General features: G+C 43.2%; 1 protein-coding gene across 2 annotated transcripts in view; it reads left to right on the forward strand.

Annotated features, from left to right (window-relative positions):
• The first annotated feature begins 243 nt into the window (after positions 1-243).
• GAREM1 (GRB2 associated regulator of MAPK1 subtype 1) overlaps positions 244-15,884 on the forward strand; it is a 99,115-nt gene continuing 83,474 nt past the window's right edge. Inside the window, exon 1 of one of the 2 annotated variants that reach the window (XM_064654211.1) lies at positions 244-825. In XM_064654211.1, the coding sequence (XP_064510281.1) occupies positions 705-825 (121 nt within the window). In that variant the 5' untranslated portion in view covers positions 244-704. The remainder of the gene's footprint in view (positions 826-15,884) is intronic. The other variant, XM_064654200.1, reaches the window with a different exon arrangement.

Below are 15,884 nucleotides of genomic sequence, written 5' to 3' on the forward strand. Positions count from 1 at the left end.
TCATCACACAAGCCACTTTGAAGAGAGAACGAGTAGTTGATTACACATTTTCCCATGGTCTGCAGACCTTTGAATACGCAATATATGCAATACTTGCATGTGCTGTAACAGTGACTTCTGTGCACTGCTCTGTATACATGCATTCACACGGACGTGCACGATTCGCAGGTGAAAACCAAAGGATGCATAGTGGGAGTGCGGGCTGCACGTCGGGCGAGCGGTCGGAGGGTGGAGTGAGAGGGACAGGCAGTGCGGCTCCGGCGCTCGGTGTCTCCCGCCGGGCGGGCGGGCAGCCCGGCACTTTCCTTTTCGGCGGGGAGGAGCGGCAGCTGCGCAGGCGTTGCTCGCACCCTGTTGATTAGTCAGTGCTGGGATGGCGCTTCCTGGGCCAGGCGCGGCGGCGGCGGCGGGCGGCCCCAGCCGCTCCCGGGGGGCGGCGGGAGCAGCAGCAGCCGCGCAGGCAGCACCAGCCGCCGCCGCAGCGGCAGCGGGCGCCCGGCGGGCCTCCCTCTCTGCCTAGCCCCCCGTGTCCCGGGGCGGCTGGCGCTCAGCGAGCCGGGCTCTCTCCCTCCCTCCCTCCCTCCCTCCCTCCCTGCGTTCCTGCTCCGCCGCCCTCCCGGCTGGCAGCCGCCCCCCCGGGTGGGAGCACCCCGCCGGCGCTGCCTGTCTGGCTGCTCCCTCCCCTCCCTTCCCGGGCCGGGAAGATGGACCCCGGCCCGCCCCTGGGCTGCAGCCTCAAGGACGTGAAGTGGAGCGCGGTGGCCGTGCCCCTGGACCGGCTCGTCAGCACCTACCGGCTGCCCCAGATCGCCCGGCTGGACAGCGGTGCGTGGGGCGGGGAGCGGGGCCGGGCGGGCGGCGGGGTCACTCCCGGGGCGGGCTGCCCGACCCCCTCCCGGGGGCACCCCCTCTCCTCCCGCAGCTCCCGGGAGTGCTCCCGTGCGGTCCTTGAACTTGGCATCTGCCGTCACCGCGTCTCGGTGCGAGGCTTCGGCTTGCGTCGGAATCCGTGCGTTGCTTTGCATTAAAATACCTGGGTAATATACCCCCCCTCTGTGTGTAGGGGAGCTCGCTGGAGCCTGTGTGCTGTCAGATGCCTGCCCTACTGAGAGAGGTCCTCGCAGTCCCAAATTAAGCGTAGAAGGGCATTTTCAGCACTGGAGACCCCGTGTTGCGATGAAGTGATGCTACAACAAGGCCAATAAAAAGGGATATTAAGTAGCCAAGTGGGCTAAATTCCAAGTGTTACACTGCACTGAGAAAGTCACGGACCTGTAGAAAGGGGAGTAACGTAAGAAGCCGTTAGTCTCCAGATAACTTTTTTTGTTACAGTTCACTTGGGTCTCACCTGTGGTTTCCAAGTCTGCGGCTTTTTGTTTATTCCAGGAAATAAGAAACAAACCTGACAGAACAGCTATGACAGCAGCATTTTACTTTTCCTAGATTCGTGTCTTAGAAAGTAATGTGTCTGCACAGAGAATTAGGGAAAGAGGGGGAAATTTTTATGAAGGCTCAGACAGCTGCTTTGTAATAATGTGTATGTGCATTGCATGGTAGCTCCATGAAAACTATCCAACTCTCTAAGGGAATGCAGAAGATAACTCACAAATTGGGAAAAATTTCCAGGCTTTTTAATTCATTAGCTTGTGAACTCACCATGTACCAATACAATGTAATAAAGCAGTTCTTGATTTATCAAGTTTTGTACTGAATTGAAAAGTTAAAAATGAGCACAGGCATCGTCCTCTGTTACTCCCCATATGCAGGTCAAGACTAGGACTGGTTTATTACTTAACTGCAGTGTCCATAATCCAGTGATGATTTTTGACTTTGTCCTTTGATTATGCAGTACCTTTTCCTTTCACTTGTAGTGCTTCCTCAGAGCTGCCACTCTGAGAGCAGGTTAAAGAAAAGCTTTTTGCTTTTTTAACTGCATCTGCCTGTTTTTCATGCTGTCAAAGGTATGTTGTCCTGTGAGAATGGCAAAGCTGGTATGTTAAGGAGTTCGTCGTGGTAATACCTTCTGTCACTAGACACTGCTAAGATGGCCTCCAGTTACTGCACTTAAGGCTGTCAATTTACTTGAGGTTCCTGGCAGTGATTCAGGCTTTAACAGGATGTATATATTGATGACTTATTAATTTCCTTCTCTGTGTCTCATACTTCCCAATCTCCCCATTCCTATTGTCTTGCTTCATTGGAAGGGACCTGAAAGAGCTTTGTAGGTGGAGAAAGTTTATGGATTTTGAAGCAAGCAATTTTTAAATTTTTTTTTGTGGGGGGGAGGGGTCTTGGTTTGGACCTGGTGATGGGAATATTCCATATTGTCGGGGAGATGAAGATGGTGTGGATTTTGGGCAAAAGCTTTTTTATCCCGTATGCTACACTTCGAGCATATGCACAGGCAAGTGGATGTAGACAGACCTGAGCTCTTTTGTCCATGCCCTGAGATGGCCAGACAGGAGGCAGATGTTGGTATAGGTGTCATGCAAGTAGTGGTTCAACCCCACACTAAGCCTTACCAGGAGGCAGGCTCAAGTATAGCTCTGTGTGAAGGGCTTTAGCTTGGAGCTGGTTGAGGTCTGGCCAGTTGAGTGGCTCTTGAGTCTTGTTTTACCTACTCATGTAGATGTACTTTTAACTTCTGGGACTGCAGACGGCAGACAAATCAATATTTTATAAAGAACGCAGACGCCATGGTCTTGGTGATATGAAGAGAACACTTTTCCTTTTTCCACAGGAGATTGTCTTTCAGTAAGAGAAAGCAACCATGAATCAGTGCATAGTCTTCTCAAGGAGGAAAGTTAGGAATGTTCATTGTTTGTGGAATTGACTGGAGCACGGGCTGTCGATGGATGGTTGCTCTGCATCCCTGTCCTTGTCTTGCAAAGTTAACAAGTGGAGCTCTGTCAGAGAATTTTTTGGTGAAACACTGAAAAAAATAAATGCAGAGTCGAATCCAAATGTGGGTCATCCAATGCTTAGGAAGTCTAAGGCTACCTCTGTTAACAAAGTAGCTCTTGTGCCAGTTTTATCAGGGTGCAGCTCTTGTCTCTGTATCAGGGTTCATTTACACAGGAATGGCCTCGTCTCCTCTTTAGATGCTGAATTTCTCTCCAGATCAGTGGAAACTGCCTGTGTTTTGTGCTGTTGGAAGTCAAACCACCTGTAGATGTCTGTCTTCAGTCACCTTTTGATTCTGTGGTTGGTCTCTGTCTGCAGCAGTAAGTTGTTTCTAGGCTGGTTGTTTCAGTTATGATGAGGTTTTGTGAAAGCCAGAATTTGTTTCTTCTGTTGAATCAGGATGTAGGAGTGGATTGTAGAGCTGGAGTCATATTTTCTTCCGAAGATGCAAGTCTTACTGTGTTGTTTCTACATTTCTTAATGGACTTTAGCACTAGGTGGGTAATGTTCATAGATGATACCCACATAAGATCCCGTTTTTCACTGTTGCTTCACCTTGAAGCCTTTCAGTTTGAAGGGGGAGAATGGGTTTGATGAATGCAGTTTTATTCTTTGAACTTGGATGTGAGGCTCCTGGAAAAATGCCCTTAAGTAATTCAGTTTGATTCCTTGACAGGATGAAGTTATGAAATATTTATGTGCACTAAATTTGGTCCTCTGCTAAGAAGGGAGGGTTTTTCTTGATAGTATGAGAGGAAGTAGTCTGTTGTTACATCAAGAAACAGTTGGAAATAGTTAGGCATTGGTGCCTACCTTATCCATCTAGAAATGATAAATATGTCAATGATAAATATGTTCTCTTTTTTTTTTGGTATTAAAATTTAAGACTGGTGTTTCAGGTTATGCTTTTGGATACTTTAATTCATAAATCAAATTTTGCTTGTTTTATTCTGTTCATGTGTTTTAACATTTTGTTGGTGAATATTATTCTATTAATTGAACAAATAGACTGAAAAAAACCAAATCTGTCACTCTTGAGATGAAACAAATGGGGTTTATATGTTTTTTTTTTCCAACTTCTATAACAAATATTTCTAGACAATAACTGAAATACAAAACTGCTAAACACCATAACAAAAAATGCATGGGCTTTATTTCACACTTGGAATTCACTGAGTGGGCTCTTTCAGATGAAAAGAAGGAAGACTTTAACAGCAAGAGAGGAGTGAACTTTGTGCTGTGTTTTTCTTGTCCTTTACCCCCCTCCCCCCCTCTGCTCCCAGTCCTGATTTGCATTGTCACAGCTGAATCCCACCCCAGTGAGAGACTTGTGGGTGGGTACTTGTGGGGGAAAAGATTTTGCTGTGGGAACCCTCAGCAGAAAGAGATCTTATCGGAGTGTGGTGATTGCAAGAGGGCAAAAGGTGAGCATCGCTGGTCTGTGAGAACCAGGGGAGCACGTGGGGCTTGGCTTGGCTTGGTTCTCCTTAGACCATCAGTAGAAAAAGCTGATGTCAAAGCTGTGACTGTGTCTTGTTGGTAATGTGGAAACGATGTTGTGCATGGTTATCTCAGGGCTTTAAATTTCTGGTAATTATTTTTCTAAGGATAATTTTGGAGGGTGAAAGAGAAATGCTATCAAGGTTAAGATCTGGAAAATGCTGCTTTGCATAGAGCTGAGCTTCAGGCCAAGCATTTTTTGTAAGCTCACTGCTCTCTTCAGACTCCCAAGAGTCTGTCATTCTTTTTCTTGGTGGAACTCCCTTTTTCCCAGACAGTCTTGCTGTGTTTCCACAAGTAAAGAGCAGCCTTTGCTAGTAGGTAGTAGATATGAACTGGAAAAGTTCACAGAAATTCACAGTTTGTGTACAAAGGCTAAAATTTCCGGGAGTAAGAGGGCATGTGATCCTCTGATTTTTATTTATTTTTTTTTTCACAAGAGATAAATGTATTTATGCATGCTCTTAAAAAAAAAAAAAGTTTATGTTATGGAACCTGGTGTTCTTGGGATCAAACATAGTGGCACCACTTCTCAAGTCATAGAGAAATTATTGCCTACTTTGCATGGTGGGAAAATCATGCTGAACTTTCCTGGAAGTGAGATTATGGATTTTGATGAGCCACTGAGACTGAAGGAAATTCTTCCCTATGCATTGCAAATGTGCTGTATGATGAAATGACAGAATTAGTGGCTATAAAGAAAGGAAAAATCTGTAAAATGGGTGACAAATTTAAAAGATGGTTTCTTCTTTCTTACCTCAGGACATCTCTTGTGTGTATCAGCAGTGGGTGAATACTGAGTTTGTGCTCCTGTTGCTCCTGGGGACAAAGGGATTTTCTTTATTTATTTTATTTCAATTTCTCTTTTTCATTTCAAAACTTTTTCGAGGTGACCTCTGTCTACCCCAGTCACGTTCAGGGGCCTATTGTTCTGTGCAGCACATTACTGTAGAACTGATTCTAGTTCCAAATATCTGGAAACCGAGGACCCTCACATCTTATCAAAGAACATCGTACTCAAGAACAGCGTGGCCGTGTACATAATGAAAATTTTGCATTGCGTCACTCCACAAATGCAGGTTATCTGTGAAGTTGAACAATGCTTCGAAACTACAGAGACTTACTCTTTAAAGGTCTGAATGCTGCTGTCTGTGCTTTAATTGTCTTGAATGACCTCCTTCTTTTGAGAAGCTAGTGCAGGGTGTCTCAGTAGTCTGTTACTGAATAAATCTTTAGAAGGCATCGTGTGGGGGTAGGGCAAAGCTTTTAGGTGGACCAAGAAAAAGGTTTCAGATATGCTCAGACCCTGGGCGATGGCCATGATCTAATTGCCCACTCTAGGCGTGGCCATCTTGTGTACTGTGGTGTGGTAGGTGACAGTTCTCATATATTGGACAGACAGACAAGTGTCTCTGATTTGAAGGCAAAAATCCTCAAGATATATTATATCCACATGGCTTGATTTCTTCCTTAAGTGCTGAGAAGCTTTGAAACACCAGCTGTTTATACTATGTGTTCTGCCATTTAAGTATAATCTCAGAAGCATCTCCTCCTTGGTTCCTCTTCTTTCTTCCTTTGCTGTGCAGTCTGCTGTTTCCATCCAGACGATTGAATGAAAATCAATTGTCAGGTTGCCACTAACCACTGATTCTGGTTTTTTGTTTTGGTTGGTTTGGGTTTTTTTCCCCTTCTCCCTTGCTGGCAGAGATGTGTTCCAGAAACATTTTAGTGAAAAAGCTTTTAATTCATTTAAAACCTGCAGCTACCGAACGTTGTCTGTGAAGATTATAGTGCCCTTCTGGAGACAGAGGCCAGTAACTTGGCAACACCTATTCCCAGGAGTACCACAGACTTCCAGTGAGGTAGATAGAGTTCAACAGCGTACCCATTTTACCCCTGAAAATCCATGATTTCTTTGAGGTGCTTTCATGGTTGGCCATGATTCAATCTGCAGTAGTGTGTATTCTATGTTCTTTACCCAGCTATTTGACCCTTGGTAGTGTGGTAGGGCTGTTAAGATGGAAAATAGTTGCCTTGCTCTTATTTCTTGCCTACTTAATAGATGTTCATACTCTTTTCTGTTATTAGTGGTGTGAAACTACTAGCTCTTTGTTTCAATTTCTGAAGTTTTGTTTCTGTTAGGTGAAGCCTTTGTGTGTGTACCTGGACAAACACTTCCTGAATCATTCTGTAGTTTAGGTGTTGGAAGGTGAAACACCATTAGTCTTTTCTTTACTGGAATTCAAATGCTATAACTTTAAATCCATGGGAGTTTTTCTTTCTTCCCTTCCCCTCCATTTCAAATAAGGCACAAGATATACATAAAATCAAAGGTATTAAGGTGCCTTGAACAGTTAGTAAAACCCTTAATCTTAAAACAAATGTGGTGTGATGAATCATATGCTGCTGTTGCAAGGAAAGGTATAAGTCTAGCATAGGAAAGAAGGGTTTTGTTGTTTTCTGCTTTGTCTGTAAGAGCTGTTCTGGAACTAGGTGTTCCTGGCTTTGGTGATTACGTGAATTGGCACTCCCTGTAATGCCCCAGCAAAGGCAACTCCAGGGAGTATGCCAAGACAAAGTGCTGGAGGATATTCGACAGCATAGTCTGGTGCTACAGGATTTGATGGAAGTTGTGGGAAGAACTGCAGTGTGTTCCAGTCATTCCAGTGGTGGTTTGTCAGCAGCAAAGGGCATGGGTGTTGCTGTATTTCCTTTTGGCATTAGGAGTAACAAGTTGGTTGAATTAGGGAAGCTTAAGTCTCTCCCCTATAGGAAAATATTATCGTCTTAATGTGGATTGCATATGACTCAAAACCAACCTTCATAAAACTCTGTGAGGCAATATTTCAAGTCTGAAATTTTTTGCTTTTAATGGTGCTTCTCTTTGGAATGAGTTTTATGTAGCATTTGCGGTCTGCAATTTTCATACCATTGGAGTAGGAAAAACTTGTGGAGTGAACTTCACTGTGCCTCCACCTGTAAGCCCTGTCTGCTCATCTAAAGGGCTTAGCACAGAAATGTAAAATTGAGGTGTATAAGCAGATTGAAGAGAGTGTCTTTGCTGAGGATCAGGGCCACATCTGCTCTGCAGTCTTGGAGGTGGTGTGCATGTCAGCATAAAACTAATAAATCACAGCTTTGCCAGGGCACCTGCACGCTTGGCTGGGGCTTTGTACCAGCAAGAATAACTGCTCTGTCTCCTGTACTGCTGCTGTGTGGAGTATTTCCCTGCCAGGCTTGGTGCTGCGTGCTGGGGGGGGCAGAAGTGTCTTCCTGGTGGCGGGGAGGGTTTGGAGTCCAGCCTCCTCATCCCTCAGGTTGCCTGTTGTGCGGAGGGAGACGGTCCTGAGCCTGTAAAATGCACACCGAGTGGATCAAACCATGATGAAGATGTGAAGTGCCCAGCAATTGCTGCCAGAGCTGTGGGTTCTGGGGGTGTGAGGAGCCCTGTGCGGGACCGCAGCATCTGCATGATGGACAAGAGCTGATGTGTTCTCAGCAGAGGAGTGGATGTGATTTTACCAGGAAAAGCAACAAGTCTTGTTGTGGTGGGGAAGGTCACTTGGAGCTTCCTGGAAGTGCAAACCTTCAAGAAATGCAAAATTTCTTGAAAAGTGCCCTTTTTGTTCATTGGGTTTTTCTTTTTTTGGTGTTATAATCTTATGGTAATCACGGAGAAATTGGATGCATGCATGTTTCCCTGGTCTGTGAGAATGTTACTGGGCTCCTAAAGAGAACCAAGGGTAAAGATTTAAATATGGTCTCAGAGGCTGGAAGATGCCCGAGAGCTCAACCTGATGAAGTTGATGCTGGAATTGCTTCATGCCAGGGCTGAACCTTAGTGACTCAAATGTAAATTTTATGTGAAACAAAACATGCTGCAATTCTATTTGTGAAATGGGCAGAGAAAACATTGTGGTGGTGACAAGGAAGTTGGGGCATTTCTTCTTACAGTGAGAGGTGGAGGAATGGGAAGAAAAGCTGAGTAAGGGACTAAAAGCCTCCTTTGACAGGCCAATGTGTGTGCCATGTGCTGCTTTCCTTGCTGTCTTGGTGCCTTCATGGCAAAATGTCTACTTGGCATGGGTGAGGACATGACTCTGTGGGTGACAGGTTTCCAGGGACAGGCCAGGGGGCTGCGGCCACTGTCTGGGGGGAGCACCAACCACTGACCAGGATGCAGTGTTGGGGTATGCATCCTCCAAAGGCAAAGTGCTGGACTTGAGCCTGCATGGGAACAGAGTTCTCCTCTGCAAGAAGGATATGGGCTAGTTGCATGGAGTACAGAGATTAGCTATCTTAAACAGACTGAATAAGTCTTCACTCTGTCCTGAATGTACAGGCTGTGTGCCCAAGACTGACCCAAGGGCACAAGTGAAGGAAGCTGTGTGTAACCTAAGCAGTTGTTCCAAAATTGTCCCCCTGACTCCACGTTGTGCAGCCAGGGCTGTTGCTGAGCACTGAATGAGCTGGGCTGCTGGACTGAAGCCTTGCAGCTGGGTTTGTAAGAGTCATGCAGACTAAATACTCAAGTTACTAACTTCCAGGAACTGTTTCAAAGTAACCCACAAATGCTTGGATACCCCCTCTCCTGTGTTTGTTTTGCTGTTCACAGCTTTTTTGTTGTTGCTGTTCCAACTCGCAATTTTGCTTATTTGTCCCACGAAAAATGGGCACTGACTCTTCTTTTTGCTTCCTGGCACCTCACCATTTTGGACATGAAAGAGGGAGGGTTAGGGTGGGAAGATGAAGGAAAGTTCTCTAAGGAGGGAGAGGAAAAAGGCACATGAACACAGATCATCTCTTCTTGTCCAACTTTCCTGTTGTGTCTTTCAGTACGTCTCTTCAGGGCAGGTTGGGTTCAAGGAACCTTTGGCTCCAATCTACCTCATTCATTCCATCCCCCAGGCTACTGTCCTGGACTTGTGGGCTTCCAGTAGCTGTTGCAAGGTCATCTGTAGTAGTTTCCAAGGTTGCTGTCAGGTAGAACATTCAGTACTGTCTAGCAGTGGCAGAACAGAGCAGTGCAAGGAGTTGCTTCTATTTTTCTGTTATTCTTTCCTGTCTTTAGCTAGGATAGTCCTTCCTTTCACCTCTTCCATCTGTTATACTGTGTGTCCTCCAGCTTCTTCCAGTTCCTGTGCAAACTCTGCTTCTCCATCCCTCCATACTCTTACCTTTTTACTCTGTGCCCTCTTCTTTTCCCTTGACTTGGAAGTAAAAGGTGTTTCTTGGACAGAGGCAGATGTTCCGCAGTGTTATTCACTGCAGAGGGGATGGTTTTTATCAGCACACATTAACATGGGATCTCCGCTCCCTGTGGAGTCTTACACTTTGATGTTGACATGCTGTTTGGTTTAACCTCAGTGAAGGGAGTTTTGCTGGCAGGAGTCAAATGTTAGTAGGCTTTGCATTTAATGCTCTCTTGTCTCAGCCAGCACTGACTGCTCGACTTAGAGAATGAGAGTGGGGATGCTGTATATTTGTAATAATAATAATAATAATAATCCTTATCCATTTGTTATATGATGTGCTGAACTGAAAGGAGGATCTTATGTGTATATCCCTGCTGAAAGACTGGTTTCCAAAACATTTAATTATTCCTTCTTCTTTCTCAAGTTTTGTTGAAGCTTCTATTTATTCAAAGGTCAAAATGCCCTGTTACTTCTATGAAGGAGCCGTAACCACATGCATAGAGTAATATCTGAGATCTTATCTGAGTTGCATTTGTGTAATTTCATTATGGTCAGACTTTTTTTTTCTGTCTTAGTCTCTGAATGTGAAGCAGGAAACTCTTAGCAGGAAAATATAGAAAGCATCAGCACATGTGTGACTCAGAGTGGTGATAGGGTTCTATATGAAAATACGTGTTACTGCAGCCACTGGACTCAGGATGTGGCTTTAGACAAGCAGCAAAGCTGCAACAGCACTGCAGCTGAATGTAGGGTAAGCTGGAGGAGAAGATTTTTCTGTTGCATGTCTTATGGGTTGCAATGTCAAATACCATTTGGATTTCTGTCAATATATAACAAAATATCTTGAGACCAAATTGCCTGTGGGCAAAGATGAATGTGCCCTCAAGGGGGAAGTGAGGCATGATGGGCTTTTTTAATTCACTCTATATTCTGCATGTTGCTTATCAGTAGAAGCTTTCCTATTCACAGGAGGAGTTTTTGTTTTGGGGTTTTTTTGTGCCTTCTTAAGATCATACAAATATTATCAAAGAGCTGTTAAGAGCTGTTATTCATTTGTCCCTTGTGTTTTATTAAAAACAAAGCCATTCTTTTTATACCTTGCAATTTAAGTGTAGATTTCTCTGAAACAATGGAAATAAATTGTGGTTAGAATTAAGACTGTTTTTGATCAGAAAAGATGTAGGGGCAGCTTTGATTGCATTCCTCTTGTTAGTATTCCCATATTACTCAGATAATCTTGATGTTCCAAGATGTAACCAAACCAAACATGTGCCTAATTAAGAGCTGAGGATCCAAAACTTCTGTCCGTATATGCAGTCAGCCCATGTTTGAAGAGGCATTACCCGCCGATTAGCAATATTTGAATTTTTCCAGGTTGAGCAGAAGGGGTAGGATGGACACAGCTGAAATGCAGAGTCAATGGCAGCTCCAACAAGTGGGTACTGTGTGTGCACAATCCTGCTTGGTCTGTGAGGGCATGGGGAGGTGGGCCAGGCCACTGGGCAAGCAGCCAGGTGGCAACCCCACTTCACAGAAGAGCTGAACTTTTGTTCACTTCCAGCTGGTTTTATTCCATCCTTAACACAAGCTGCAAGAAAAATGAGAGACAAATTAAATTGTAATGCTGAGTCCTCTCAAAGCCAAGGAAAACTATGCTTGAGCAGCTCCTGCATTTGGGCTACTTTATTTTTAATTGGGAGCTTATCCAAAATGCCCCAAGTTCAAACAGGGATCACTGCTGGGCAACACAAAGTGGCATAGTGTCTCTTTAGGACTGGAGATATATAATGAGAGGACAGAGCATGTTTGCTTGGATACTATTTTAAAATATCATCTAATTATAAATAACTGTCAATGGGAGCTCCCCAGATCTCATGCTGTGCCCAGAAAAAGTCTGAATGAATAGGCTGTTTTTCTGTCTGCCAGGGCAATCTAGAATCAAACTCTAGCTCTTAAATCCATGAGGTTAGTAGGTTAAAAATTTTCTCCATTGGCATCCTGAATCTGGGGAGCTTTAGCCAGGCTTCCCTGACCACTACACATGGTGAGAGATGACTGCAGCAGCTAAGGTGTACAGCTCCCTCCAGTTTGGTCAACTAAAGCAACCAGTCTGTGTCTATGCTTGGAAATAAATAGGAAGTCAGTAACAGCATGCAGTGCAATGCTAAGTGCTGACCTCCCACCTCTTTAAGTATTATGCTTCTCCAGTTAGGCACCTGATGCTAAACAGGCACTTGGAAGTGTATCCTCCAGTGGACCTCACAGTATTTATAGACACGTCTGAGCAGGAGCTCTCTAGCATGAGGAATGCCTTCCTCTAATGAAAGAAAACCTCGGCTCTCTTAATTAAGTATTTAAAGGAGCTGATTTTGGATGGCAGCAGGCTGCTCAGAGGTCTCATTACTGTGGTATTTTTCTTTTGGTTGGGTAGTGCTGTCGTTCTCTATATCTGTACCTATCAGACTGCTTATGAAAGTTACTCTTTGGATTCCTCATTTCCAGGCCTGGTGCTGTGATTGCAAAGGGCAGATAAATATTTTAATTTTTTTTACCCCCTCAACTTTGGTCATGAGAATTCAAAATGGAAAATAAACTAAACATGAGATCAACTCTCCCTCTCTCCGGTAACAAGGCTGGAACTTCTGTTGCATGCAATGAAAAGTTATTTAGCTTTCTCTTCAATATTTCTTTTCTGTGACCATTTTAAGTGTACTTAAAGCTGGTCATGACTTGCTATTATTCTTAACCCTTCAGATTTGTGGTTTTAGGTGACTTCAAAACCAGAAAGCTTTCTTCCATAACAATCTCAGTTTTTAATGAGTTGAGTGAATCTAAGATTTTTTTTTCCAATTTTTTTTCCTTCAAATATAAGATACCATGATTAGCATGTTGAATAGTTGGTACTATTCAACATGTTGCAGGGTATCAGAATACCTTAAAGAATACCTCAGAATACCTTACTGAGATTTTCTAGGTGGTTTGTAAGTAACCATGGTGCATGACTGTTTTGTTGAATCAATCTTAGAACTAAATCTGTCATGAGGATACAGCAAATCTGCAGTTACATCTGATGATGCTCAATGTTAATAAGAAGAGTAATTATGATAGCAGCAGAAAGTTACTGTGTTTTGGAATGTGAATGTTATGATGTTGTTGTACCGAGTGGTTTTTTCCCCCCTGTGTGGGAGTGGAGAGCAGTCTGTGTTGAAAGATGTGTTTTGGCTTGTTTCGCTTGAATTCATAAAAAGTAAGGTTTCTCAGTCTGGGATGTTTGTTATGAAGGCTTGAAATAAACACAAACAAAGCTCAATGAAATCTGTGTTGTTACTACTCTTTCTTTTTTTCTCACTAGTTTTCTTATGAACACAAAGAAAGCAAGATGCCAGGGTTCAAACTGTGAGATTGCTAAAGTCAGCAGGGTGTTTACCACTGGTGGCAGTGGCACCGAAATTCCACTTACTGCCTACTTAAAATATTTGTCCTTCTCTTCCCTGCAGTAGGTCAAACAGGTTTTTTTTGAAGACTCACTGAGATGCCATCTCTGTATTTGTGGCTAGAGAAAACCTTCTCTTGGAACAAACTGAATTTTTCAGTGGATTAATCTGTCCCATAGCTTTGTAATGAGATTATGGTTTATGCTGATTTGTTGCAACAGTACTGGTATATCCAGTCATTCCAATAGCAAAATGCTAATCCTAAAGAAATAAATCAGTCTTCTTGCTGGCAGGCATTAAAAGAATAGGGGGATGGGAGTCTCTGCTCTCTTGTTAGGTATTAGTGGATGATAACTTAAGTTCAGGATCAGTTGGATTGAAGCAATTTGATTGTATCAGGCTTTTGCAGAGGGATTGGAAATTGCAGAAATAAAGCCTTATTTCCTTTCTGCTGATTGTGAAATATTTAATGGTCACCCAGAGCAAAGTTTGATCACAGTAGTGTGAGACTGAAGGATTACATCAATACCTGAAGTACCCCAAGTAGTAATATTAGGCAGTCTGAGTGTGATGCTGTCCTTGTTCCTTCCTTGCTAAGCAGGTAGGGTTGGTGAAGCAAACTAGATGTCCTGTGCAGACAACTGAAAATTGTTGCGGTGTAGCCAACAGCAGTTGTGTTTCATCCAAGGGAAGAGGTGTACAGTGGGAAGAGGCTTCATCTTGGACAAAGCATTTTTGGGTAAGTGCATCTTGCCCAGCTCTTCCTGAAGCTGCAAGAATATTCAGTGTCTCTCCCTCCACCATCCAAAGCTGAGACAAGAGTAATTGCTGGTGACAGATCTTGCTGCAGATAAGCAGCTTTTGGGCAGCTGCATGTCTCAGTCTGGGCTCGATGGGGTTGGATGAGTCTCATGGACATTTCCTGCCTTGTCTCTGCAGCGGAGTAACAAAGACATTGTGTGAAACTCTTGGTGAGTTTGAGGTGCAACCTGAGCTGGCTTCAATGCCTGGGCTCTCCTGTGGCTCAAATAAAAATATTTTTAAAACTTTAAAAAGCAGGTTTTACCTGTTTTGTGGTGTAAAAAGCAACTCTAAAGACCACTGGGTTGAATCTTAATTTGAGAGACAGCACCCAAGATTTTCAAGTAATTTTGTCTGATCTTCCCTCCTTTACTAGCAACTTTTTCCCTTTTCTTGCTTTTGGCAAAAGAAGGAAGCATATAACTCATCTTAAAATCAAAATAAGTATGAATCCTTATGCTGTCAAGGGGAACTTGTCATCCACTGGAAGATGTGGAGTCTATGCAGCTGATGGAAGGTTAAGTCAATATTTGGATTTTTTTTTCTGAGAGAGGGCTGTTAGGTCACAGTTTGAATCATGACAGAACTACTGGTTTATCCAGACAATAGGAAGCAGCACAAATGAATGCGCTGCAGGAATGGAAGTGTTAAATGGAAGCACATATTGAAAACTGCTTGGGAATTTGTTTGAGAAGGAAGACAGGAAACTGAAGAGTGAGGCTGATTATCAACCATCCTAGATATAACTGGAATTTTTATTCCAGATACTTGTGTGGCAAGCTCCAAAGATTCTGTAGCTGGGCACTGAGCCCTCTGCTTTCATCTTTTCCCCTATGCTCAGACACAGTCAGATGAGACCGCTGTCAGGCTTTCCTAATGAATCTGCCTACTTTAAATTAAAAATTTAGTACACTATGTTTTATAGCTCTGAGATGTTTAAATTTTAACATGGGTTGGGTTTGTTTTGGCTGTTGTTTTATTTTTTATCTTACTCCTAGAAACTACAACATTTGCTCCTAGAAATTACAATATTTATACCCTTTTAACTCACTGGCAGTCTGTATTTAGACTGTGTATGATATACTCCCCTACAAGTTGTTTTGCTTTTCTTTAAACAAGGAAGTTTGTCTGATCAGCTGGATTTTAATTTTTTTGTATCTGTATGGAATAACAAAGTGAGACTGATAACATGGAGAGACTTTCAGAGCATATTTTTCTTCAGTAGCAGTGTTTTCTACAATTGCATGCCCTTTTTACTTCTCTCCCATTAGGCATTTTATGCAAGAGTAACTTTTCCAAGCATCTGTTCAGTCACAGTGACCAAAAAAAAAAAAAGAAAAAAGAAAAAAAAATTCAATTCATGTAGGTCTAATGTTGCTACAAGTAGGCTTTATCATGTAACAAAATATTTCCGGGGTTTTCTTTCCTTCCTTTGAGGGACATTACAGGGATGTGAATTTTTTCCATACAAATTCCCGTTGCTACTTATGGCTGGAAAATTTGGATGTTGTTCTTTACCTAATGAACTTTTTCCGCTGACCTACATATAGACCAGTGCTTTTGCGGAAGAAATAGCACTGGCAGGCTGAACAGCTCATGGAGATTTGACTCAGTAACTAAGTACAGTGCCAAAGCTTAAGCAAGCAAACCACCCTAATTTAATATTTATTAGTCTTTGACATTCATTGAGGTATGTCTCCATTGGTAAATACCCAACAGATACTCTGGAGTATGATGCAGCATGCAGAAAACAAAAGGGTTGACTTCCTCCACCCTCCCTCAGAGTTCAGGTAGAAGTTGTCATGAGGAGAGGTTGCATGACCTGCTAAATAATAATAAAATAAAATGATTTGTCCTAATTTGAATATTCAGGCTTAGAAAGAACTTTTTGTTTCTTCTCCCAAAACGTAAATTCCAAACTTCTCCTTATAAAAGAAGGAAACTTTAAGTATTAGTGAAATGGTCTGTAGGAGAAGAGGCAGCTGTTGTGCCCGTGAGATGTGGTAGCAGTAATAGGACTGAGTGCTGGACGTGGTGAAGGATCATGTGC

The sequence above is a fragment of the Pseudopipra pipra genome, chromosome 1 (genome assembly GCF_036250125.1).
Source record: "Pseudopipra pipra isolate bDixPip1 chromosome 1, bDixPip1.hap1, whole genome shotgun sequence".
Classification (NCBI taxonomy): domain Eukaryota; kingdom Metazoa; phylum Chordata; class Aves; order Passeriformes; family Pipridae; genus Pseudopipra; species Pseudopipra pipra.